We start from the raw sequence: 27,353 nt of genomic DNA, 5'->3' as shown, positions 1-27,353 counted from the left end.
ATCTAAACTTACAATTAATTTAATCACCGCGCCTAGCTTTGCCCATTGATTGCAGAACATTGCCCAAGCAATTTGGATCGTTACTTCACGCTACTAAATATTAATACGAATTTGTTAATATAGTTATTTGAAAAGACGCGTTTAAATATAACAGTTTGGCAAGATTTAAACAATGGAATGTGCAATAATGGAATGTTTGGTTGGGTCGTACGTCCTCGTATAGGCCAACAGAAACATCAACTGTCAGCGACACACAATTTACCATACTAATGTGATCTTCTTTTGAAGGCGCATAGTACACGTCACGTTACGATTATCCAGAGTCAGGCTGTCCCATCTCCCTGTTAAGTGAATGCGACTTCGGGAGGTGTGTGCTGATTGCATAACTGATGGGACTGGCTTCGTGTAGTGTGTCATAGCAGCAGAGGCTGTACCGGGCGGAGTTCCAGCAGCGCTGTTCTTCAAGTAGGCTTTGGAAACAGCATAATAATTTTACTAGACATCTACTCACTTGAGGTCACCCTCGGACTCCGGGACATTCACATGTAGTAGCCTATACGCGGCGAGACGACTTCGCTTACAGTAGGAGCTTCGCAAGTCTGCAATCGACTTTAGTGAAAAACCTGCGACGATGTGTGAACGATAAACTTGGACAAAGAAGCAATATAGTCTACTACATTTCGGAATTGTGCACTGAATGCTGTGAAGCCTTGGTGCAGATATATATGTGTGTTTATATATTAACATATGCGCGTTTATAGTATATACTTGAAAGATTGTATTAATTTCTGCAGACAAATAACCGGATTTTGTCCATGACTGGATTTGCCAATTCTTCACTACCTACAATTGTTTGCTCCCGTTCTTTTCCCTAAGGAATATATAATTATTTATTACAACCTTGGTACAGTATTTTGCTCATAATCTGGCCCGTATGAGTATGAACGTGCAATGGACCGCTCCTATTCCATGCATTCGTACTGGGAGATGCAGATACAAGAGGCTTGACTCCGACGAGCCGGTGTCCAAATGCGCAAGGCTGAGCGAGCCTTCGAGTGATGCGGGTTTCAGTACTTCCCCGGGATCTCCCGTGTGCCCGGCTCCTTTCAGCGGCACTCCAACGCATCAAGGTCCGTCCCGGATCTGCCAATACCTGCTGCTGCCTGTCGCTGAGAGGGGCGGAGTGCACAGCGCGCTGAACATCCACACCGGAGAGGAGTATGTATGTAAGGTAAGGAACGGTCCTTTCAACATGACGTTCTGCTTTTACAAAACAGATATAAAGAAATATACTGGGTGTAAAATCACGATTAAATGTTGAAATAGGCGAATCACCTTTCTGCGATACAAGGACGTAAATGGAACCGTAGAGTACACGCGTATTGACGCCGTGTACTCTTTGAATGCTTTTAAATATATTGCTTTAATTAACCATGCTAAGAGAATGTAATTCTTGCAAACTGACCGCGGTAGAGGGCGCGCAAATTTGGATATACTGTAATGGCCTGCGGTGGTATTTCCGGTGTTACTTAAATGACCACTGTTTGACTACTGGTTTTACATAAGGTTCATCTTAGCATGCGTTTTTTATTTTGTCTGTACATTCGAATGAATGCACCGCTTCAAAGTCATGCCCCATCCTATCGTGAATCTACACCCCTATCTGGATGGACTTGCGCAATTTGAATACGGGTCAGGGCGAGTGCCACTGGAACGCAAATACGATATGGAAATTCAAGCCAGACAGCCAGCATAAAGGGAATTTAATTTTCTCCTATTGCCTTTCGGGCGTCTGTGTATTTCCTGCTAAAAGATAATATAAATTGATGGTTTTTCTGGCGTGCTATTTATGGTACTCGCCTCGCAACATTCTCAATTATAACACGTTATTGTTATAGTTTTTCAAACCAACGGTGCACAGTAGTATGAAATATTTTACAGGTACAGTTCATCTTGTTTAAAAATAGTGTTTTGTTGATTCGCTCCTAGCTCGTCAGTTTTGCCATTGGTTGTTTGTGTGTTTTTTTTATTAATTTTTTATTATTAAATGGTTTCTGAACTGGTTTCAGTTTCCCTTTGTAAAATGCATTACAATAGATGGCTGATCACCAGTTTTGATTGTTGTTTTATGCGTGTAGTGTGTTCTGGCTCATTCATAAATAATCCCTTTATCTTGCTGCTCTAAACAAACCCGTGTGACTGCATATCAGCTGATTCAGCTCTGGCATCGATTGTTCAGGTGTTCACAATGGCCACTTACCAGGAGAAGATCCGAGCACACGGCGTTCTGTCGGCGCACGGCAACGTCTCCCAGATCAGGGACATCGTCCTGGGCGACCAGAAGGCGTACGTGTTCCTGGAGAAGGACTACGGCGACATGCACACGTTTGTCAAGAGCCGCAAGAGGCTGGGGGAAGAGCAAGCGTCCCGGCTCTTCCGCCAGGTGGTGCGGGCCGTCGCCCACTGCCACCGAGCGGGCGTGGTCCTGGGGGACCTCAAGCTCAGGAAGTTTGTCTTCAGCGACGAGAAGAGGTACGCAGAGTCCCGCGGCCTCTGACATGAATGAACTGAGGGTTATGGTGCTGAATGTGCATGGGACAACAGGGTGCAATGCTTGCTTTGGATGCTTGGCTGGCAGCCGGTCATGTGACACAGCGGTTAGGGCGCTATATTTGCTTGCCGCTCTGCAGTAAAAGACAATCCCAGGCCAATGATGTTAGGGTAGGTTGACCCAAGATTGAGGACTCAAGTGGTTTCACGCATTCCTGGTTAGATGTTGCTGTCATGCTCCCCAGTGCATAGATAACTGGTTAGCTTCAGTGAAATCCTGGCTGAATAAATGGGATTTAGCACAGGTGGTGTTTAACGTCTGAAAGTGGTAGTTTCTCTGTGGGAATGCGAGGGAACCTCCTTGTCATAAGGACGGTCGAGTAGTACTGTATGATCTACAGTACTATCAACGTATCAGTACACACTTGTGCGTGATATTTAAAAGGAGCATGACTTCTAAAGTGTGCATAATAATAATAATAATTATTATAATAATAATAATTCCAGTGCAGAACAGACCTGATTGCATTTGATGGTAACTGTAACTCTTGTCATATCCACGTACACCATGCACAATGCACGCAATGATCGTTAAAGGAGTTCAGAATGCTTACTAGTATATATCTCACGTATTCATTAATTTCACGGCCTTTGGATCGAAACTGAATGGATTTAGAGCCTGACCTTCAGGAAAGGGGCAGTACAGGGTGTGCTTGGAGCAGATGGAGTCGGAGGACAGCAGCAGTGCGAGGAGTGAGAGTTGCCTTTTGTCTGACAATAATACAGCCGCCGCCGCCGCAGCAGCAGCATGACTCATTCTTCCGCAGGGTAACGCTCCCAGTCCGAGATCACAAGCCACAGACTTTGTATCTCTCGCCTGCAGAATGCCACGAGTTGCATTAGGCACTTAGGCTGCAGAGACGTCGACCCTGAAGCCATCCATTGCCAGGCTGACCCAGAAAACAGATTACGTCCTCCTGCTGCGGCTCTCTTTTTTCAAACCTGGGCACTTTGATACTTGACCAAATGCATTTAGAGAATGATAAATCTTTATGTTGTGCTCACGCGGGATTGTATTCAAATGGAGTCAGCTTCACAAAAGAGAATAGATTGTGTCTCAGAACATTATTTTATGAATCAGGCATATATCAGTAAAGCACAGTAATATCTGTTTTACAACATATTTTTTTTATTTTCCACCTTGCCATCTCAGAGCTAAAACGTAGTTTGGCCTTTTTGAAACAAGCTTAGATATTTTTTCCCACTGCTGATTTTGGTGTATGGTCAAAAATAATTTCACCATTACCAGATTTTTTATATTATTTATTAGAAGTCTAAAGCATGTACCATTTTACAGCATAATCAGATTTTGCTGGGTGTGCAGGGTGTGACCGTGTGACGAGCCTTGAACTTTAAGGTACCCCTGCAGCTCTGACAGAGTCCAATAACAGGCTCAGGCAGTTTGCTGAAACCCTATATTGCAGACTGACAGCGCGGATATCAGAATGCGTGCTGCAGGGGCCGACAGTGTCGTGCGTCACTAATGTGGCGACGGCCAATTACGCGCGAGCGTGCGCCGCGCGCGCGGGGGGCTCAGGTGTGGAGCGGCGAGCCACCGGGAGCCGCTCCACAGAATGACTCATGCTTTCCACCCGTATCGCAGAGCGCTGGGATGTTTTGAAATCTGCGACAGTTCATTCGGCCGCCGTATCAGATGGTGGGGCAGCGCAGAGCCTTACATGGCAGTCTGCGAGTCGGCCCGGGATGTACGAGCGAGACTCTCTGTTCGCTGAACTCTTCTGGTGCGCCGCCGCTTTGGATATTTCTGGCGATTCTCCTAATTAGGAAGTCGGCTTATTGCAGGAAGTGTTGTCGTGTGACGGGCGGGCGCTTCGAATGCGTGCTCTTGCCTTTGTTGTGGAAACATTCACGAGCGTCTGATTCATCAGAGCCCTGATTGCATAACGCTCTGTTCTCTGGTATGTCCTCTGCATGTTCACAGTGAGTTTCAAACCTCGGCTGCTCTAGGCTGGGGCGGGACCCCGTCATAGCCTTTCATCTGTGGCTTTGCCAAGAAAGCATACTGTCAAGTGAATTCGACTTCATAAGGGACTCCCAGATGGTTACCGAAAATCTATTGGATGGAATGTGTTTGACTATACTCTGTGTTTATCTCTTTCGCTCTGCAGTAATATTAGCCTTATGAAAGTAGCTCCATGTTTTGTGGTTGGAGTTCACCTAATGTTTGTGGTGGAGTGACGTGGATTAAGTATGTATCCTTTTACAGCCTTGACTAAAGTGATTTATTCTTATTGGACCGGACGTCCAATACAGATTGAATCATATCTGCATTAGACTAACTGTGCAGTGTCACTGTTTGCGTATACCTCGCTCAGCAGTAAACACCATCCGTATCCAGCACATGCCATTTGCCGACTGTTGCAAAATTGATGATGATGCTATCATCTCGTAGCGACGGCTCTACAGGATTATGTATTGGACAGCCTATTACTCCTGAGTATGACTTACTGGTGCTGGTGCCAGTGATAATCATTAAAAGTGTTTATCTCTTTTCGTAGGACTCATTTAAAGCTGGAGGGCTTGGAGGATTCCCACGTGCTAGAAGGGAACGATGACTCCATGACAGACAAGCACGGCTGCCCGGCCTACGTCAGCCCTGAGATCCTCAACGGCTCCGGCTCCTACTCGGGGAAGCAGGCGGACGTGTGGAGCCTGGGCATCATGCTCTACGCCCTGCTGGTGGGCCGCTACCCGTTCCACGACTCGGACCCCGGCGCGCTCTTCTCCAAGATCCGCAAGGGCCAGTTCTGCCTCCCCGACGGCCTCTCCCCCCAGGCCCGGTGCCTGCTGCGCAGCGTTCTGAGGAAGGAGCCCGCGGAGAGGCTCACGGCTGAGGAGATCCTCATCCACCCCTGGTTCCACGCCTCACAGGAAGCAGGAAGCGCAGAACAGGAAGCGGGCTCCGCCGATCAGACTGTGCCCGCGTTCGGCCTGGAAGAGGACGAGTCTCCCTTCTGTTGACAGACTCGGCCTCGTGGACTGAGAAAAAAAACATTAAAGGCTTTTGAACCTCTTTGTTAGGCGCAACGTCTTGACTTGTGTTGTCGAAGTACTGTAATGTCTTGGTGTTTAGGTACTGTACTGTAAGGAACTTAATGCACAGCCGTGTTCTGAGAAGTACATTCACTTCATGTGTGTTGGCCTCGTTTGGTTCCGGTGTACAGACGGACTGCTCCCAGCATGTGTTGAGGGACCCCGTTGGGAGTGTTTCAACACACGCAAAAGGCAACACACACAGAGGCTGAGTCAGAGTGACGGCAAAGGCCAATCTGGATAATCAGAAGCGCGCCACACGAAGGACGGGGCGGAAAAACCAGCACTGCCAGCCCTGCTTGCACGGGACCAGGAGCGGCGTGTGAGTCACCAGCTGCTCCGCTGCAGCCCTTCTGACGTCGAGACAAAAAGAGAGCGAGAGAGCATACGAGAGTCACGCCCCGATAGACATCCCGCAGCAGGGCCGAAAGAGGGGCGAAACGCTGTCAGATTCGCTCGGACGCGCATCTGGAGGGGCCTATCACTGACCTGACCTGACTTTTGAAACATCAAGCTGTGTAGCTTTCAAACTATGGAAGCATAGGTCAGGTAGAGGACTAGGGGATTCAGAGAGGAAGAGGAGGTTGCCAGCATCAACACCGGTTGAGGCCGAAGCTTCTCTATAAAAACCTTTCACTACCTGCTTCCTGAATGTGTTCCTCATTCTGTGTGTACATTACAATGAGCAATATTGTGCCTTTATCACTGTTGTTCACAGACCTGGTCAGGTGATGTGTGACTCAATGCCCCAGGAAGGCTGAAATAAGCTAAAGACTACAGGCCAAAATGCAGGCTATTCTGTTGGGGAACTTTTTTTTTTTGTAGTTCATCAATGTTTCACTACGCACATACTATGCTGTGAAAGCCAACCATCCTGTGGTGCAAAGGACAACAATACAAAGTTCTTTTATTTCAGTCCACCTTGTCTGGCGGCCAATATTCATATACTGTTTCCCTGGGCTTCGCTAATCAGTCGGTTAACATGGCTCGTCAGGTCATTGTTCACAGAATGAGGATTGCGGTTGACATGCGGCCTGTGCCACATTGCCAGCTGTGACTGGGGTGTATATGCTATTGTCAGCGCACCATTAGCTATTTAAAGAGTTGTATTTGTGATGTAGCCTCCGTGTGAGGAACACGTCATAATGCAAGCCTAGTAAAGTAAAGTTAAACAAAGTGTGAGACGTACGTGTTTGTGGACAAATTGAATAAAGATATCTTTTTTGTATAATTTTTAGTCAGTAATTGCTAGCCCCCTTCCCTCACTTCTCTCTCTCTCTCTTTCTCTCTCTCTCTCTCTCACACCCACACACACAAACACACACACACAGAGTAAATAACATCAGTCGCCTTGAATGGAATGCGAAGCGGAAACAAACAATCATTTCCACCGCCGAGAAGTATTTAAAGCATTCGCTAAGGCCTGTTTGCTGCCTTTTTTAAAAATGCGCTGTGCCCCTTCACAGTTAACTTCGACTGCCTTGTGACGGGGTTCCTCACGTCAGTTTCTTTGGCGTGTCCGTATGTGCGTGGGTGACGGGGTGCGTCTGAATCCTCTCGTGCGCGCCTTTCGGGGTTAGGCCGATGTTGGGGCACGGTCGGACCGATTGGAGCCAGGTTTCCCCGCCCACCTGTTGTGATTCCGCACCTCTTGTGTAAGAGCCCCATCGCGGCGGGGGTTGGGTATCGGCAGTGGAGCCGGGGAGCCTGGGAGGCTGCCAAGCGCGCGTCGCACGTCACGGCTGCGATTGCCCAACACGTCGGAATTAGCCCTGGGTGGCGTCCGATAACGAGCGCCGCGGACACGGGCGCAGCCGCGCCCCTCCCGCCGAAAGATCCCGTCCACGCCGCGGTGTCGACCGGGGTCACCCCAAGGACGCGGGGCGCGAGTTGAACAGTGGGAGTCCTGGGACGTGCGCTCCGCTGTGTTAGGGTGCAGCTCAACATTGCAGGTGGGGTTGACAACATCTGTCAGCTGCCCCCTCACCCACCCTCCCACCACTGAGTGTTTTCACTGAGTTGCACGTCATCCATTCAAACAGAGTGATGACATCGCTGCTGTGGAGGGGTCAGCAGTGTAGTTCCTCTGGGGTGCGATGGTGAAAATAAAACAGGATTTCAGTGTAGCCTGTCCTCAGTGGCAAAACTGCTCACACAAATGCATCGAAAATTCTTTGCCTGTTTCATTTTTTTTTTCTCCAAATGTCTATTTAATCACAAACATCCCTTCTTTAATAATACTGCATTAAAATGGGTATTTCCAGTGCAGGGCATTATTGCATTACAAGTGTTAACGTTTTCGTTCGCACGTTCTCACCTGTCATTTCTGAAATGAGGAAGAGGAAGCACACTTTGGGAAAAATGTTTTAAAGCATTTCTGTTTGAACTGATAAACTTGGCCTTCTCACTGACATCTTATAAAGATTACATTTTTTATTACACTACAGGCATTTAGCAGACGCTCTTATCCAGAGCGACGTACAACAAGTGCATCAGTTCAAGGTGCAGAGGTGCAGAAAAACACACTAGAGTGAAGTAAAGATCGTAGTGCCAGAAGTGACCACATAGATCAGGACTCCAACCCTGTAGGGTAACCTGTTCAGAAAATAAACAAAACAATCCTGCCAAGTACAAAACTAGCACTGAAATCACATTTGCCTAATCAGAATCAAACAAAACAACACCTGCCAAATAAAGATAAACTCTTAACATCTTTAGATAAGTCTATATAGACCTAACCTAACTTTTTATAATTACTTTATAGTCTTATTTAAAGGAGTGTTTTTCATAGGATAAAGCTAAAAACCTACCTGGCTTCAATTTTGACTATATGCCAAACATAGTGACTGTCACCTGACTGTGATTCACCAAGTTTGGCTTATATCCAAGCTTGATCAAACTGAGCAGCAGAGAAAAGTGAAATACAGTTCTTGGAAGAGGGTGGTTGTTATTGAGTAACGGAGCTTTGTTGAATAATGTTTTCACAAGTCCAGTATGCTTGGAGTGTAAGTGCCAATATACATATGCAACTATTGCTTTTTAGGTTCCAGGAAAATTCTTTGATTAAAAAAAGAACTAACCATGTTTGAAAAGAAATCAGGATCAAGCAGGTTACATTTTAAGGTTGCACAGGTAGGATAATAGGTACCAGTCACAAGGTAACAAAATGAAATGCAGTGTCAACATTTAATGAGTCTCATTTATTCCCTGTGGTTCAGGTCTTTGTTCCCCAAGGATCTATATAATCCTCTCTTTCACACCAAAATAAGACCACACATTCCCAGTGTAGTAGATCATAAAATAGAAGGAGTCAGAAAACATCCAACAGCAATATAGTCAGTTATACAGCAGGGTCAGGATCTGCTGTAAGAGGTGATAAGGTGGGTTGCAAGATGATGCATTCATAGAAAATAATGTCTATAAAGTATTACTTTGCATTGTAAAGTGCATTGTAATTTCAAGTGACAAACCAAACAAATGAAACACTCCACTGATTAGGCACCTGATTTAGATAAGTGTGCATGACATATTTTCAAAATATTCTAATTCTATATCAAAATGTGGATGATTTGAGGGTCATCTAACTGTTTTCCAAAGTCGAAAATCTGTCAAAATGTGACTATGTGCACACAAGTTTCTACAACCCAACCTGAAACCACCAGGTGAAAAATCTAATCTATTTTACTTTGGAAGAAAATGTGGGTAACAAAATTGGCCACTAGAGGGCAGTCATTTGATGAAAATATCAGCACTCTTTGCTCTGGACTAATGTATGTGACCGAGTAGCAAAAAAAAAAAGTGAAGAACAATGTGTATTGATCTATAATTACATAGCAATCCTGCACTAGCTATATTAATTTGTGACTACCCATTGTGATTATAAAATATCATTATAGATGTAAATCAGTGTTACTTTTGTGGACAGGTTACAAATATATTTTCATAGTTAAAATATAAATATATTTCCACATTTTTAAAATGTAATCTACAACTGACACAGATTTGCCTTTTTAACTAAATTAAATTTATATGTTAAATATAATTTTTTCATTGTTCTTGTAATTCAATCTGTTTTAAAGCGTCGATTAAATTGTTCATACCATGATGTATTTAGTATAGTGGAGACTCTGTTAATGTACTGAACGCAATAATAATCGCAGGGGCATCATGCTTACATATCTTTGACAGCACACAGATGATATGATCAAAGACTACTGTATGTGCGTACGTGGTTTTGCTCTCATATCTTGGTCATATCTCCACGTAGGGCCAACCACCTTCCATTTCACTGAATGCCACAAGACCAGCCGATATTCAGCCAAACCTCTCCAGTTCTCTGTGTTGTGTAATGTGGCCAGTTACTTGTTACATTCACACAATTATCTCAGTTCTCAAAGATAAGACTGATTCTCCCATATCAAGCTACCATAAATTGAAATGCTAAATGTCCACATCACTGTGTGCGAGTGGTGTTTGACAGGCAGATCACCACTACTTTAGTGAGACAGTTACTCCTATTGTGAAAACTTATGAACCGATACAGGCCTCCTTGTTTATTATAATTAATTCAGAACCTCAGTAAGCTCTGGGTCAAAGCAAATTTCCAAGGGATTGTTTTGGTTTCCCATAATTTGTTAGCCTACAGGCTAAATATCGGCTTGTGGTGAGATCTATACGAAAGCATAAGCCATTGTTGTCTTTTCATATTATTTCATTAGCAAGCACACTGTCTGATTATTACAGCCTGACTGTTTTCTTTTTAGACTGGATATTGCACTGAACAAAATATACCCTGAACAGAGACAAAGCGCTCTTGATCATCCTGGGTATAGGCAGCTAGATAACTGAATCAGTTAAAGGTCATGACCGTTTGTTTGCTAATGGGCGAGAACACGACATGAAACATTGAAATAGCTGGCATACCATCTGCAAAGTTATGGGCTGATAAGGGTAACTTACCTTCACAACACTGAGAGTTTTGCGCTTTTCGGGTTATATTAAAATAGAGTCCTTCTTTAATACATTTCAGTCTATAAAACAAACGGACCCTGAAGTCTCTGTTTCAGATGGATGTATTTTAATACAACAGTGAAACTTGTGGACCTTCCCCCTGACCACAGAAAACTGCTTCTTGCCAGACATGGCATCTTTCCCAGCAGGATAGCCCACTGGTATCAGACAGGGGAAAACAACAGTATGTGGTCTCTCTACTTTTTCTTGGTAAAGTAGTGCAACGAAGCACACAGTCGAGACAGGACAATGGCAAAATTCAATCTGTCGCTAAACACAGGTGGGGGTGACATCATAGGATTACCTTCCATGGCAACCACATCGGGTAGCATCTTCCTAAAGGGGTCTGGAACTTTAGCGAGATAACAGACATCTGCTACCGCTTCGGCTGCAATACTCTTTATCTCTGTGCATTGCCCAACATGCCAACACTTTTCAATAATGTCTTTTCACTTCTTAATGTTCACAAAATATGCCGACATGGAGCACGCTGCAAACTAAGCAAAGCTAATCTTTTAATAATACTGTGCCGGGTTTTGTTAATAGGATTTCAGATGGTTGTCAATTGATTCCTGTTTTCAATCCCTCAGCAAAATCTCTTAAGATTTACTGGCAAAAATGTTTAGCTATTTATCTTTCTGAACTAGGTCATTTTAAACATGTTTTAAAGGCTTCTCCATTTCCATGGTGTGGAAAATCTAGTTTCATATTCATATGCGCAGTATTACAATCACTCTAATTTCTGAGCAATTTCCTTTAAGCTATTTCTGCCTAAAGCATGCCAGGGGGAGAAATCCCATTTTCAGCCAATAATGGACAGAAAATCAGAAAGTAATGAAATGTAGCTGTCAATAAATGCTTGTGGCTTTCACAAATACATTTTTTTATTAATTCATGAACGATTCTGGGCAGTATACTGTAGTAGATATTAATTCATGAACGATTCTGGGCAGTATACTGTAGTAGATGCTTGCAGGCCACAGAGCACTGTAGGCTTGGCTTGTCGAATGCCTGCTGGCATGCATGTTACTATTTGGTTGTACTAGGGACACAATAGCTCCACAGAGATCTGGGCTACTGATAGAAGTGCCATTGGAGGCCCAGGAGGTGGCAGTCTCCCCTCTAGACCAATCACAAGAAGCCCAATGCCACAGTGTAGCACTGGGAGTATTATGACGTGTGAAAGAGGCTGGCTTTTAATATTAGGTGTCCCACTTCGCTGTTGTCATGTAAGATTCCATTGCTCTTTTTATGAAGGGGGTTTCATTGGTGAATCGTCCAAACCCCACCTTCCTCTGAGTCATCCCAGACTCCCTGAGCGTGAACAGACCAATGGAAGGTAGCACATAAGTACAGTAAATGCAATTCATTATATTAGAGACTATCTCTATAATAGCCCAGCTGATCTTGAGAATCTGATATAGGGTATTATTGCTTTTGCAATATCAGAAATGTTCTAAACTATTGCACAGTATAATTTTGGTAGCAAAATAAATTACATGATAACTTTTACAGCAAAGCTTCTAAATAATTCAATGCAAATGATATAACTGCCTGACGGTATTCTTTGAAAGTGCCCTTGCTTTCAGAAAACCTAGATATGCTTATTTATTGCATTCTGACATAGTATGTGACTGTATGATCCTAAATGTTATTCAATTCTGAAATAATCATATTCATAAACTTAGTTATACGGTGCAGTGGCGAGTCGCTGATTTATCATCGTCCCATTTCCCTGTATCCAGTCCTCCTTTGCGCTGTCTGTATTTTGTCAAAATGTAACAACTTTGGCACCCAGTGATTTTGCCGATGGCGCTAAGTGAATCTGGACTGTGCCGCTGCCAACTGTGGATAGGACTCTCAAGGACTAAAGGCCAATTAGCGAAAATGGCAAGAATGGTTCTCGGGTATCCCTGACTCTGTCACTCAAATAGCACATCCTCTCATCGATAGGACGTCTGTGGTCTGCTCGCCTGAAATGCAGGAAGTCAGCTGACTTCTTGCATTTCAATAGACATGCATGCTAGGTCACCAGATCATTAGTTCATGATCACATGGCATCGTTCTTGTCGTGTTTAGGTCTTAAGGCTTCCTCGCAGCAGCGCTCGCTAGTTCGGTGTCCGTGGCGATCCAGAGCTCCTGCGGGTCTCCCGTCGTTCGCTCATATCCCTGGGCTGCGTTGTGGTGCCTGAAAACCTGAGACCGGTAAACTTAGACTCACTTCCTTCCTAGTCAAACCACATTTTCACACTGTCAGTGTGGTGACAGCTGTTCCTTTCCTGTTGTAGGAGCTCTAGTGCAGGGAGACTAACAAGGTATCGAGTCATGCATAGAAGCAGAATAGAAACAGCAGTTGAGCGGCATCAATACAGCGCTAATACCTTATAATGTAACAGTTAATCCTCAATGCACGATGTGAACAGTGCGGAACAATGGTCCTTAAGAGCAACACGCCCACATTGCACTCAGATGCAAATGGAGCGTGCTAATAATGATCTATAAGGGCAACATATTTAATAGCGTCCACGTGGTGCCAAACAATGATCCATGGGTGCAATATCACCTGGCTGGCATCCTACTCACAGAGTCTAACAATGATTCATGAGCCGCAGACCTCGCCAAGACAGAGTGCTCTTTCAAAACATTCAGCGTAATGAAACAATGCAACTTAACGCAACAGTTAATAAAACTACATGAGGAGTCGAGGTTCTGGAAGTGGCAGAGGGAGGTCGGCAGTCAAACTCTCGGGCTTACAGGCAGTCAAACTTTCAGACTGAATTACCTGAATATGTAGAAGGGGAGATCGGTAGGAGGAACGTTAAACAGTCAGTGATGTAGGGGTGTGCAGAGACGTCATTATCTGTATCTGTATCTGTTCAACCAACAAAATTATCTGTATCTGTATCTGTATCTGTTCAACCAACAAAATTATCTGTATCTGTATCTGTTCAACCAACAAAATTATCTGTATCTGTATCTGTATCTGTTCAACCAACAAAATTATCTGTCTGTGTATCTGTATTTGGATAGAAGACCGGAAATGGGCATGGTTTTACCAGAAGTCACGTTAAATCCAGCATATGTTGTGTTTTATTCTAACCTATGTTCAATGGCAATGCAATTATTGTGCCTTCAAAGCATCAAATTGATTTAATATTGGCATACAATTCATTATGAAATATATTTCCACATCCTCATACTGTACTTTCCATCTCTCTTTATTTTTAACTAAACTAAGTTTTATGAACTGTCTGAACGTCCTATGTTGCAAACAGAATGGGCATTTTTATCTTGTGGCCATCATCCACAATGATATGAATCGATTTGAAGAAACATAATGGCTGACGCACAGAACGTATGTATTAAATGTTTAGCAGCGCAGTGACTCAAAGTTTGTGTGTGTGCGAGAGAGAGAGAGAGAGAGAGAAAGAGAGAGAGATAGCAACAATGACTATATATGGTTACTTTTATGTTTATTGATTTTTATAAATTTAATCAGCTGAAAGTAAAATATTCTTCCGCGGGCATATTATTTTACCATCGTTATGCAGAAACTCTGGTTGGTAGTTCTATTTGCACCGTTGTTAAGCAAAAATCTCTGGTCGTTAATTCTATGAAAAAAATGATTCTATCAAGAAAAAATAGTTCCTTCTCGTTTTATACCACACAATTAGTTTATACCATGTATACCATACATTTTTGTCATTACATTATTTAATAAAACTGCATGAAACCATATGTCAATAAAATTCATCTCCCTAGCACTGTCTTGCTTTTCAAATGGTGTGGTCGTGCAGTGTAGACATAATGTCTTTCTAAGACCCTCTGAAACGGGTTTTGAATGCCAGTTTTATGATAGGTTCCCGTCACGAGGCAACTGTTATGTGCCGGAGTTCCAGATACTCTCTCTCTCTCTGCCCGTGTAACGTTAGATAGAGGCTATGAGAACTCAACATGGAGCTGACTTTTTTCCCCCCGAATCCAAATAATAACAAGCAACTTCGAGTAGAAGAAATATCTGTTTCCATCGCATTAGGCTATTCGTGCTTTCCTGAATGCAGTATTTGGATTCGGATACATCCCTACAGTGATGTCACTTTTTGTTTGTTTGTTTGTTTGTTTTGATTGATTGATTGATTGACTTGTTTGTTTATTTTAGGCAATTTGTTTATTTATTTATTTGGTGAAGAGAAAGGGCATAGGTATGGTCCTTTCGCCCAAACGGAAGATCTTAAGCTTCATTTAGCTATGCTAATGGCTGTTCTGCATTGTAATAGGTTGAATTACTGATTTACAGCAGTCAAGCATTTGGACAGTATACGATGGTTTCAGGTCCTGCAAGCCAAAGTGACATCTGAACGCTGTTGTTTATGTTATTATGTTGACATATTCCTCAGGAACATTCTGCCAACAAAATATAGATTTGCTTTTCAGCAAGGGTGGGTCCTTCGGCAGAGGTGAACTGGATTCCAGCACTGTGTAATTTCACCACATTGGAATGTGCTTTTCGATAAGGTGGGTTACATGGAAAGGATGTCTCCTGGAAAAGGATTGCCCCATAGCCACGGTGCCTGGCGTCCGCGTGCTAAAGACTGAATCAGAGCACGCTCCACTGCGAGCAGCCGCTGTCCAGACTAAACGCAAGCCTCCAATCATCCAGTTTCCCCGAACGAGAGCCGTCATCTGGGGGAAAACAGCTCACTGTAATTTTCAGCTCCCAGTGTCACCCCCCGAAAGACAGTAATTACACACAGAGAGGCTAACAGCCATTTGTTGCGAGGCTTTGGGAAATTGTTTCGGGAAGAGAAAGCGATAAGAAATGAAGAAATGTCATGCAAACATTTATAACCTTTTCTGTATAGGCAGTGATTTCAGTCTAAGTGCCTGTCATGAAGGGTCTAGCACACACAAACACACGCACACGCGCACGCGCACGCGCAAACAAGCACACACACACACACACACACACACACATTTTCCTACATACAGGAAGGAAAGATGAAGAGCAAAGCATAGCCTGAATCAGACTGTACTGTCGGGAGAGTTTATTCTAAAGTTCCCTACCACGTTGGTCCATGTTTCGCTGACAAATAAATGCGTTCTGCATTCTAAATCGAGACAATGGTCAATAGACCTGTGGGCAGGAGGATGTTGGATAAAGGATACGCTTATACGCGGAAAATCACTGTTCTGCGCACTTCAAATTAAGGAGCACTCGTTTGGCAGAGTCTTTTTTGCCTGCCAGAGTAGGCTTTCAGGCGGCAGGTTGCAGTGCGCCACAGTCTGTCATACCGAGGCTCTCAGGCATTGTGATAGAGTCACCACGCTGTGTTCTCCGACGCTTTCATTCCCCCACTGTCTTTTCTGGTCCAGTTGCTTCGAGCTCAGCCCAGCCCACTCAAGCAAAATGACACGGTTTACAGTCACAGCACCAGAAAAAGGCCATCTCATCAGAGCAGTCCCAACCCCCCAGGAACACTTCTGACACGAGGAAGAAGCACGGAATGTTCCGGCACACACTCGGAGAAAACAAAGTTTTTCCGCAGACATCCGTCCGTTTTTTTGTTTCTCCAACATTTTATACGGAATGCCGAGGGGACGTCAGTGGAGAATTTTCGCAGAATGGTAGGGTCTCCACCCCGGAGCAGACAACGCAACTGCCAATAACTACCCTCCAAACGCCCCTGCCATCGTACAGGTGCGCGAATCGATTTTTTATATCCGAGACTGCATTCTCGACACACTCTCGCAGATCAAAAGAAGACCAGCTTCCCAGATCAGAAAAGTCTGTTGTCGGCACAGGGAAACATTAGAAGGAGGCCAAGGCCGGGAGTTCACATTCCTTGCACTTTCGCTTAGCATAGCAGTCTGCCACTAATTGAAACGTCAATCAACGTTTTAATTTTATTTTGCAATTGTTCATAATTCAATGTGTGCTCTAAAGCCTCTGAACTCTGTAATTTAGCGTAAACCATAAATAATGACCGTGGGCTCAAATGTGCCAGTCAGAGTTAAGCACCAGCTGGGGATGAAGGTTAAATGCTGTGTTCCCCCCCCCCTTGTTCGTTACACCGTAACAGACTGACGATAATAAAGCAACAGAACAGCAGATAATTCACCTCAGGGAAGGTGTCCAGTTCACAGCCTGTCCAACGCATCGGACAAAGCTTATCTCTGCGGATATGACTCTGTTATCAGGAATGACAGGCATGAGTAAATTTGTGCAGGCAGTAGTGAGACAGACGTGGCATAAATAAGAGCGGAGACAGGGCGATAATGCAATATATTTAGGCCAAAGCCGAAACGAACCGCCCAGGGGCTCACAAACAGGCACAGCAGTGAATGAGAAATCGCTGACAAAAAGTTCAACAAAAGTGGAGAGAAACTTGAAAGTTGTAACTTGATGTTGCCCAGAGTGTGTTGAGTGTTCATTGTATGATGATGAATGATTGCTGATAAAGATACTCTGTACATGTTGTATGTATATACTATGATGTATATATTTATAAGATACAATATGTACATAGATATGTTGTAATATCTTACATGCACACATGTATCTGACCAAAACAAAACAGCAGAAAACAATCATCTCTCTCTCTCTCTCTCTCTCTCTCTCTCACTCAATTTTCGATTTCAATTTCAATTACAGTGTGCTATATTGGCATGAAATGCACATAGTACATATTGCCAAAGCAAACAAGAAACATACAAAACAAGCTGTATGACAGAAGAAGTGAAGCACGAAGAATAGTCAATACTTGTACAATTACAATTGGAGTTCAAATAAATAAAATAGTCATTTGTGTTTTGAAGGTGTAAACTAAAAGTAAATAAATAAATGAGTTTAGATGAGTCACCGTCTTTGGTGTCACTCACTGTCTCTTAGACTGTGGCAGGTAGAAATATATTGTGCCGCCAGAGTCACACATCTCCCTTCCTGCCGTAGAAGAATGGGAAGTTTCTCATTGTCTGGATTGGTAAATTTGGGCAAACCGGCGTAATTTTGTGAAAGAACATTTCTCTTTCTTTTTCATATTTTGTGCATTTTAGTAGAAAGTGTTCCTCTGTCTCAACCTCTCTTTGATGGCATCCTTTCCTCTTTGTGAAGCCATGTCTGCCTGTGCCAGCCAGTGTCTACGGCTTAGAGTTAACTTAAATTAAAAAATGTTTTCATTCAATTCCTGATAACTGCACTAATCTTTTTTCAGTGTTCTCAATGAGCGGTGTAATTTTAAACCATTTAAAACATTTTACCTGACTAAAAATAACAAATTGTCAAAATATTTCAGGTCGGTCTCTCTCTCTCTCTCTCTCTCTCTCTCTCTCTCCCACCGTGATAGATTTAGTATACAGTTTGATTAAAAATCAAGCCAGCTATTAACTGAATGAGCCCAGTGTAGCAGCAAGCATTGTAATGACTTAACACCTTGCCTTCAGAAAAGGCGCATTAACAAACTGCACAGCTTTGAGTTATTAGATTAGATTCTTAATACATTGCTTTCATTATACTCCTGAAATCAAGGGATCTGTTGTCTCGGCAACAGCTTAGTTTATTGTTCCCCCCACAGGGTTTGAGGTCTCAGATGAAAGTGCTGAGATGCACAAATAAGTCACACAGGCCGGAGGGGGACATTACACCGAGATACGAAAGAGGGAAATTATCCTTTGCGCAGCAATTTGAACTCTTCAAAGCAAGAAACTAAACAACGGCTGGTTTGTTTTGATACCACAGACATCACGTATCAATCCGGTATCGATGAGATTGTTGACCCTCACACTCGCCTCCCTTTCGCTCTCTCTCTCTTCTTTCACACGGCAGATCGCCGCCTAAACTTTATTCGCACTCTCCTTTCTGAACCTCTATTCATGCATCAGGCAATAACTGCTCAAGAGAATCTTCGCCTCCTTATCCTTTGTGCATTTTTTGGGGCGGGTTTACATTTCTGCGCAGATGAAAGGAGAGAAGCAGAGAACTTTGCTCGCCCTGGAATGTAAAATGTGGGCTTGCCGCGGAGTTACTTGATTAAATCTCCCTCCCGCAGCCAAAAGCCTCCCTCACTCCCACTCTCTGCCTTCCCTCTGGGTGGACGAGAGCACTGCGGACATGATCCACTGCCTTCCATTGAGGGTGCCAGCTTTAACCAATTTGGAAAATAGTCCTGCTGAAATCCTTTCCCAACATGCACGGCACGCACACACACACACACACACACACACACTCAGGGATGGAAATTAAGATCGCCCACTTGCCCAAAGCGAGTGGTTTAGACGAAGGGTAAGTACCAGAAAGAGAGTACTAGTCCATGTATTATGTATTGATCTCTCATGTCTCTATACGTCGATGCTTGTCTGTAGTGTCGCCTCCTGGCACGCTTTCCCCTGGGGCTTGCCAGTCAGCCAATCAATTTGAAGGACTTGGCCTCGGTGATCCAATCGGTATTCAGCACTGTTCTGTAGCATGAATATCGAGGCAAGACTCACACGTCATCTACTCTCATCTACTCTTCATGGATGTGTAAGGAATATCATTGAAGGTATACAGGTCCAACAGGGCAGCGTGTCGCTTTTCACCCCCTTGGGGACGCCACAAAGCAAAAGCAATTCCAAGTTGGCTCTAGTTTTTGGACGAGCCCAGTCGGCTTGTCTTTCTGCTTCGCTGTATCTAGGCTTCTTAGCATCACTGCAGCAGCTAACTAGCGACGAACGCTTCTGGAATCTGATTCCAAAGCACAGGCTCCGTAGCCACGCCCACCCCTACCCGCACAGAAAAGAGTGCCACGTTCGGAACATTACAAACACGTTAGAATAACAAACACAGGTAAAAGATGCACAAATTCAGCGAAAGTGCGTAAAGACTGAGATTGCCAGTGCATCATATAAGCCATAGCAGTTATTTTACAATATTATCAAGTACAAAATCCTGCACAGTCTGCCTTTAAGCTAGAAAATGCAAATATTCTGCCACCACCACCCAGAAAACCCCACCTCAACCAGAAAACTCTTCACCTAAATAGTATGAAGAAACAAGAGTGAGAACATTTGTGGATCGCTGGATGGCTGATAGGGACTGGCTATGCATGGCCCTTGTACATAAACGGGTCAAGGTATCAAATCCTGTCAGCTATGTATCCGGCAACGAACATATTCTAACGATTATCTAAATTTCCCAATCGAGCAATTTTGGTGCTTAAAATCCGCGCTCAAGATCCTATTTCAAATGTTGTATTTGGCATCTTGCAGATGCGGCAAAATTGATTTTGATATATCATTTACTGTGTGGCAGCATCAGTTGACTCAGCTCATCTGGCTTTCTAAATTGTTTAATATGTTTGATTTCAACAGTGACAACCTGACGTATGAATTGTTAATCCAAAAAAAAATCACTTTTTTGCTTATGCTTCCTTGTAGCCTATATCCTGCTGCTGCTTTTAAACAAGAAAATGTTTGATTACTAGCCCTGCTGGCTAAAGCCAAAAGTTACCCTTGCACACACACACACACACACACACTTAGGACTAGCCATTTGATTATGATGGAGGGTGGAAAACCAGCTAGCCAAATGTTTTCAAAATGCTTTTTAGGTTGGATAATATTGTGATAATGGGTAGCAAAACATATCTTGTAAAAAAAATGAAAACCAAAAAAGTATACCTGAGCTGGATTATTTTGTAATGTAGCTGGAAAGTTATGGTATAAATATACAGTATACTGTTATTTGTAACAACTTTATGCAACTTTAGTGAAAAGTTGTAAAAATGTGCAATAATGTGCTCAGACTTTGGGGGAGTTAGTGTGAACTAAAAAGCTGCAGATTACATAAATGTCCCCTGTAATTCTTCTGGAGAGCCCACTATCAAACGCAACAAAGAGCCCGCAGGTCCCCATTTGAAAACTGAACAACAACAATTTTATGATCTGCCTCTAATTACATTTCTTTCTCATTTCTAAAATGTTCTGAGGTAAACAAAAGTTTGTATATTAATTGAAAAATGCAATCCAACACAATACACCTTAATTACCTTGCCAGAGACTAAGCATTTGTAATTCCTTCCAGAGACAGCAAACTAATAGCATCGGAAGTCATCGGGGACAACATACTGCAATAGCTTCTGATGTAGAAAAACCTAGTGATTTTAATTAAAATGTGCCAGCTTTACTTTTATAAAGCTTTTACAAAACAGGTTTCGGTTCTGACTGTTGCCTGAGTATTTGGTAAATTATTATCTGTGTAAAATTGAAAAGGAGTCTCAGAATACTCTATGGGGTGTCTGACTCAACTTTAAAAAATCTTTGAAATCTTGGAGCACCATGTTTGCAGTCTCAGAAGCGCCAGTGTCACATGATGCTTGTTGAATTCACCAAAATCATGGAACAAGGATCATATGAACAGCCATGACACCTTCAGAGATGAAAAAGCCTGAAATAGCTGGCACTTATATATCAAATAAATAATATTAATAATAAAGTAGATCTTATCAAAACATTTTAAGCTACTTTTTAAAATATACTGTTTTTGATTTCTTGTCATTTTTGCCCACTTACGGAAGGATTTAGTTTGAAGAGTCAAACACTCCAAGTGTGCTTCGTAAACACATAGGTATACACACTTGGACTTCACTTTTGGGAATTATGATAGCAAAGCTATGAACAGCGTAGTTATACAGAGAGGAGGTCATGAAACACGTTGCCAGTGTTGCCATATGCTACTGGTAACACTACTGAAGAATCGACACATCCTGTAACAACACAAATGAGCCCATGTGGGCATGTGAGACTGCTGTAAGTGCATGTAAAATGATCCTGGGGCCCCTCTGTGTGTGCTGGTTTTTGTTCAAACCGCAGCTGCAACCCCAGAATTTTACTAACGGTTAATTTTTCTTAATGAGGTGCTTTTCACGTTAAGCGGGATTATTTACCCTCCTAAGCCACGTTAGGTCAGAAATAGCTATGCATGTCATGAAGAATAAAATTCCCATGTTCACATTGTGCTTATTGTGCAAATAATTGCATAAAGAGGTAAACAAGGTTGTCCTGAATTCCTACTATCACAATCGAGCATGACGAACGTGACTGTGATTCTCTATGTATCCCTGTAATGTTAAGTCCACAGGACACAGCTATCATCCCAAATTCTTTCATTGTTAAAAGACCCTGAAGGCCTCCAGTCAGAGTTGAACATGAGTGAATACATTGTGTCTAGCGTGGCGCTGACTCAGACCCAGTGCTGGCTCAGGTTGACGAAGGGCGCGCTTGAAAATGAAAAGGGAGCACAACTTTTTGTATCCACCATAGCAAAACATATCCCGGGCAGTGATAGCCTACAAATCTGCAGTGACAGTGTTCACGTTAAAACTAGATTCTGTGTTTTTTACGCAGAATTCAGGAAAAAAATACATTGCATTTTATGAAACCAGATATCACCCAACGGTTGATGACCCAGACCGTTTATGACTCACAACAAAATAATTACACCTGTTTATTTGAGCCAGTCATCTTTCGATGCCTGACATTCTCTGTTGTTTATTGATAATACAATTTATACAGCTGAGCATTGTCAGATTCAAAGAGAAAGCGCTTAATTTGAATGAAAAGTCGAAAACAAGATGTCACGCTCTTGCTAGCTTGCTCAACGTGAGTAAATTAAAACAGAAATTGCTCCTAGGGTTTTTTTTTTTTTTTAATTATTAGTGTGGCAAAAAATTTGTTTTGATCTGAAAGCTAAAACATTATTTTCAGCGTATTTCACCCGGGTAATCCTGCTATTTCATCCTGCTTCTGCTTTATTTCCTGCAAGTGTCATAATAAAATTATGACCGAGGGGGCACAAAATTAATCTGAAGGGGCATTGCCAGCTTTTTCCGCCTTGCGGTACCAGGCCTGGTCTGACTGGGGATATTCTTACAGCTGACCCCTATAACCTTTAACGATCTGTTTGTCGTGCTGAAACATTGTTATTGTCATAAATATTGGCACAGTGACAACGATCATTCTTCGTATGTCCTATAATAATAACTTGTTGCTGTTGGAACACACTAATAATATACCAGACAGAAATCCCACCGGTTTAGCCCTAGCAGGAACACTTGAACAAAAACGACAAATATTTTGAGAGCTGTAATTATCTTGTATTTTTCACCTTTTTTGGTCAAAATGATGCGTGCATTTTAAACCATTGCGCAGGCTAGTAATGATATCTTCAAAACTACTGAAGGGTAAATGGTATGTTAGCGTAATATACAACCTATCAGAAGAGATGAAAGACTCACATAAAAACTAACAATTAATACACAAAGGGATAAAGGGTGTCTTTGCTTAGCACAATGTGAGCATTATCACACCAGAGAGTATCCAAACATCATGCAATACCAGTATTCGTTGTGAACGGTGACCAAAGGATAAAAATCACCATTTTGGAGACTGCACGGCTCAGGTATATTTTTTGTGTTGTGTGATGTGAAATGGGTTTGTGGTTGTGGTGTGCCCAAGGGTCTGCTTTGTGGTGACCACCCACCCCAGCCCATCCCACGCCCCCACAACCACACTAAAGTTACTGTAGCTCCAGGAGCCCACTGAAGTCTGGAAGCCCCACCATCACCCAACAATCCACTTCTCCCAGACTGTTTGAAGGTCATTTCTCTCTGTGTAACCTGCGGTCTTCAAACAACTGCTCCCAGCCTTTGAATGAGTCCCTCTCATGGCAGAGCGAAGGCGCACCTGTCATGCATCAAGGTGATTGGGAGAAGAAAGCAGCGGCCTGCAACGGGGAGGAAGTGGAACCTCTGTTGCTATGGGTGTTCAATGCCAAAATTTCATCAACTCCTCTGGGCTAGGATGTGCCATGAACAGTGGCAATGTGCAGAACTTCCATGAAACAGTAAAAAAGAAAAGAGTACTTCAGAAATGCACATGACTAGATGATAAAGGCTGACAGGAGGAAATTGGCAAAGGAACAGCACGTAACGGCGAGGACTGCATTCAGTCTGAGCTGTGGAGCAGGATCACTGCCCAGCACCGACACGCCCAACCACTCCTCCTCACAAACTCTCCGTATGAACTTGTCGCAAAATCAAACACTGTGGCTCAATAACTTCCATCCCTCAGGAGGATGTGGTGTATAGTCACAATTCATGGGTAATGAAACCCACAAATCTCGCTGTAAGCTTAAGAAATAAAATGCTAACGTGTAATAACAGAGTTTTTGCCAATATTTTAGGATCTTACAGTGGAACTGACAGCACTGTGTCATTAAATCTGTTGGAAGATAAATAGTTTTTAACTGATACAAACTTCACTGTAAGTATAGGCCTATTTTCCCAGGTCTAAGAGAGTCTTTTAAAATGAGTGGTGACGCATCATTTAACTCAGTGCTTGCAAACCGAGGCTGAGAGTTTCAGTTAATAGATATCTTGTTGCTTGGCCCAAAGAAGTGAGGTTGTGAATGGGGCTGCCTTTCTGTCTAGTCATCCATGGCATTTAATCATCAGATCAACTTCAAGACTGCCCAGCTGAAATCTTGTCTCCCTGGGTTCTCACCCTAACAAAACTTTCAATCAATCAATCAGATTTTATTTGTATAGCGTATTTTACAGCAGTTGTCACAATACGCTTTACAGACAACCCTGGCCTAAACCCCCACAGGAGCAAGCCTAAGGCAACAGAGGCAGGGAAAAACTCCCTGTGGCAGATGGGGAGAAACCTTGGAAGGAACCAGGCTCAAGGGGGAAACCCATCCTCCTCTGGTCGGCTCAGGGTGCCCGGCTCAGTTCTTCTTCGTCTTTTTCTTTTTCTTCATTCTTTACATTATTTCTTATTTTTTCTCTTTTTCTCTTAACCTTTAATGATCTTTCTTCTTAATTCTCTGTAAGAATGTCCAATGGCATTGTGCGTCACTAAGAATGTTTAACAGCCTTCCACGAGGTTTGTCGAGCAGAGAGGAAATGAATCACATAAAAACACGTCACACGTGACACTACCGCACTGTGGGCAGGGCACTGGGTGCTGGAATTCCATTGGCAGAGGTCACTCGCTTTCTCTAGTGTAACTCTGTTGCGGCTCTGTTGGCCAGTTCGGTTACTGATTTTCACTAGGAGCTCATTAGCCTAATTTGTCCATGCTGCCTGGCATGCCTTTGCCATCGTGGCCACTGATACAGAAATTACACGACGGGAATTCCCCTCAAAGTGCCCACTGACCCTCCTCTTGCCTGAAAAAAAACATCATGCTCTATTTATTCCAATAACAAACCAAGAACACAGCATTCTGAGGACAACTTTGTGGCTTTCCCCATTGAGTCTATTCATACAATACATAATATTCAACAGTATGTTGTGGATTCTATAAAGGTACTATGGGCTAAAATTGGAATATTACGCTATGTCTAACTTCAAATTCAAATAAAGAAATTCTGACTTAATATACACTCCCAATAGGTAGCCCTATTGCATACATTTAAATGAAAAATTATCCATAAGAAACTACAATTCATTTTTTCATATTTGTGGTCACAGCCTTGCCAGGTTAATATCCAAAGGCAGCACAGTAAGGTCCCTGGTGTACCTTTATCTCAAGATTGCAAGCCACCTCATACTGTTCACTTCATTCAATATACCATGCATGTTAATGTGCAAATCATGACTGTGAGGCAAAAAAAGTTATGTGTACATTTTTTGTCATTTTGGGGCTTTTTTCTATATTTCGACAGTTCCTGGGCAGCTTGATGTTTCATAACACAATGTCATAATTGAAAAAACCAAGTCAAAAGCATGATCAAAATGATGAGAGTGCCAATTCGCTGAAACTTCAATGTGAAACCTACTAGCTGTGTAAATACTGTGTAAGTGAATCAACTAGCACAGGCAAACTGCAGACACCCAAACAAAGAGTCACTTGTGAGGTCGGTAATATCTCATCCACTGAAACCCTCCTTCTCTAGGCAACATACTGTGCTTCCGTGCCACCATCCATACTGGCATAGTTAAGATTCCATCTGAATCTCAGGGCATATAATTGTGCTAATACCAAGCACCTCAGCTGGATATTCCACTATTATCTTCTGTCACATTTCTTTTCACAAGTATTTTAAAAATTCCAGATTGAGAAATATTGCTTACTGCAAAACAGCTTTTTACCAGCAGCTGAGAGGTCACATGAGTCAAATGTTCCCATACTTTACTGAAGTGACAAACAGGTGAAATATAAAAGCAATAAAAAGTAATAAATAAAAGAAATTGCAGCAGGTGGAAATTCTTCTCACACAATGGCATAAACTTCATGGAGTTATAGCAGAAAAGTATCACAACTGTTGGCATCCTTTTTCTGCAGCAAGCATTCTAATATTGTTTCAGTCACCCAACAATGACTAGCTCCAAATACATTTCAGAATCTAGGAATTTGGGGGGTGTACATAAAACCTTCTGCACAGCTCTCTAGCAGCAAGGAGGGTCATAACGTTTCTGGGGTATAATTGTAGCTTGATCAGGCAAATATAAGTAGATAAAATTCAGCAACAAGGCCCACACAGGTCCTCAAACTTATCAAACTGCTTTTTCCACTGGTGGTCCTAATGAGGTAGGGCTTACAAAAAAACTAAAGTTAAACAAAATCCTATGAACATCTTAGCACTGGAATTGCATTGTTTTAATATCCAAGATTGACCCCAAAAATGTTTTGAGGTTAATGAAAACGTAGTCTAGCTATTTTCCAGCATGGAAGTATGAAGGGATTCTTGTAAAATAGGGCTTAAACAACCCTAATCAGAAGATGATTGTTGGGGTCATATTGCCGTCGAGTGTTTGTCCCATATTAAATTTAAAGAACAAAATGCAACTAAAGCCCTTCAAATAGTTTACAGTATAATCCTATTTATTCTAGATGCTGGGAACCAAAGCAAAAAAAGGACAAATCTTTCTTCAGCCTCCCTTTTACATTCATCCTTTGCCTGAGCAGACTGTATAAATAGCGATTTGACAGTAATTGTAATGATTTTCCTCACTCACTTTGGTGGCCATGATATCTAAGGTTGCAGTCTTTCTAATAATTTACTGACATAATTATGCAGGTACTATCTTAAGTATGGAGTGTTTCATTTACACCTTGTGCCAAACACGTATTATTTTTCTTGCGAAGGGAAAACAATTATGTGCACTGAAACAGAAAAACAATTATAGTTTATTTGTAAGGGTTTGTCAGACTTTTAAAATCCCAAATTCGTCCTGCAGATATATTGCAACAGCCCAAATAATCACAAGCTGAAATCACGGAGACAAACAAACTGGATACGCAAAATATGTCCGTGGAACATACAGACGCAACCATGCCAGTGCCGACTGTGCTCAGCAGCTCCACAGGGCAGTGCACATTTGGACATTTAGCATGGCCCAGGGATGGGAGGTCGGTCAGCCGGAATGATAGCATCCCATTGCTCACCAGCAAACCCCACACATCGATTGGGCACCTGCAAGTTCACCTGTTGAGTTGTGCATGAAGTGTCCACCGCTAACTCATGCCATGCAAACGCAATGAATACTGAGCATTCCCAACTGCTGGGTAAGCAGGGAGGAAAGCAAAACATGTTCAATTGTAGGCAGTCTGCTGGGCATATGTGAGTCATTGCTGTTTTCTCACTTGTCCTGAAGCATCTTGTCTCAGGTCAATAGGCAGAGGTAATGAGGCATAGC

The 27,353-nt window shown here is 42.8% G+C and overlaps 1 protein-coding gene across 1 annotated transcript; it reads left to right on the top strand.

The window, feature by feature from the left end:
* The first annotated feature begins 283 nt into the window (after positions 1 to 283).
* On the top strand, positions 284 to 6,893 carry trib1 (tribbles pseudokinase 1). Its single transcript, XM_064348124.1, has 3 exons — positions 284 to 1,231; positions 2,240 to 2,532; positions 5,130 to 6,893. Exons 1-3 carry the CDS (start codon positions 935 to 937, stop codon positions 5,590 to 5,592), a joined length of 1,053 nt encoding a protein of 350 aa, XP_064204194.1. The 5' UTR covers positions 284 to 934; the 3' UTR covers positions 5,593 to 6,893.
* Positions 6,894 to 27,353: the final 20,460 nt, after the last annotated feature.

This window comes from Anguilla rostrata, chromosome 8 (assembly GCF_018555375.3).
Source record: "Anguilla rostrata isolate EN2019 chromosome 8, ASM1855537v3, whole genome shotgun sequence".
Taxonomy (NCBI): domain Eukaryota; kingdom Metazoa; phylum Chordata; class Actinopteri; order Anguilliformes; family Anguillidae; genus Anguilla; species Anguilla rostrata.
This window is presented reverse-complemented; position numbering and strand designations above follow the sequence as displayed.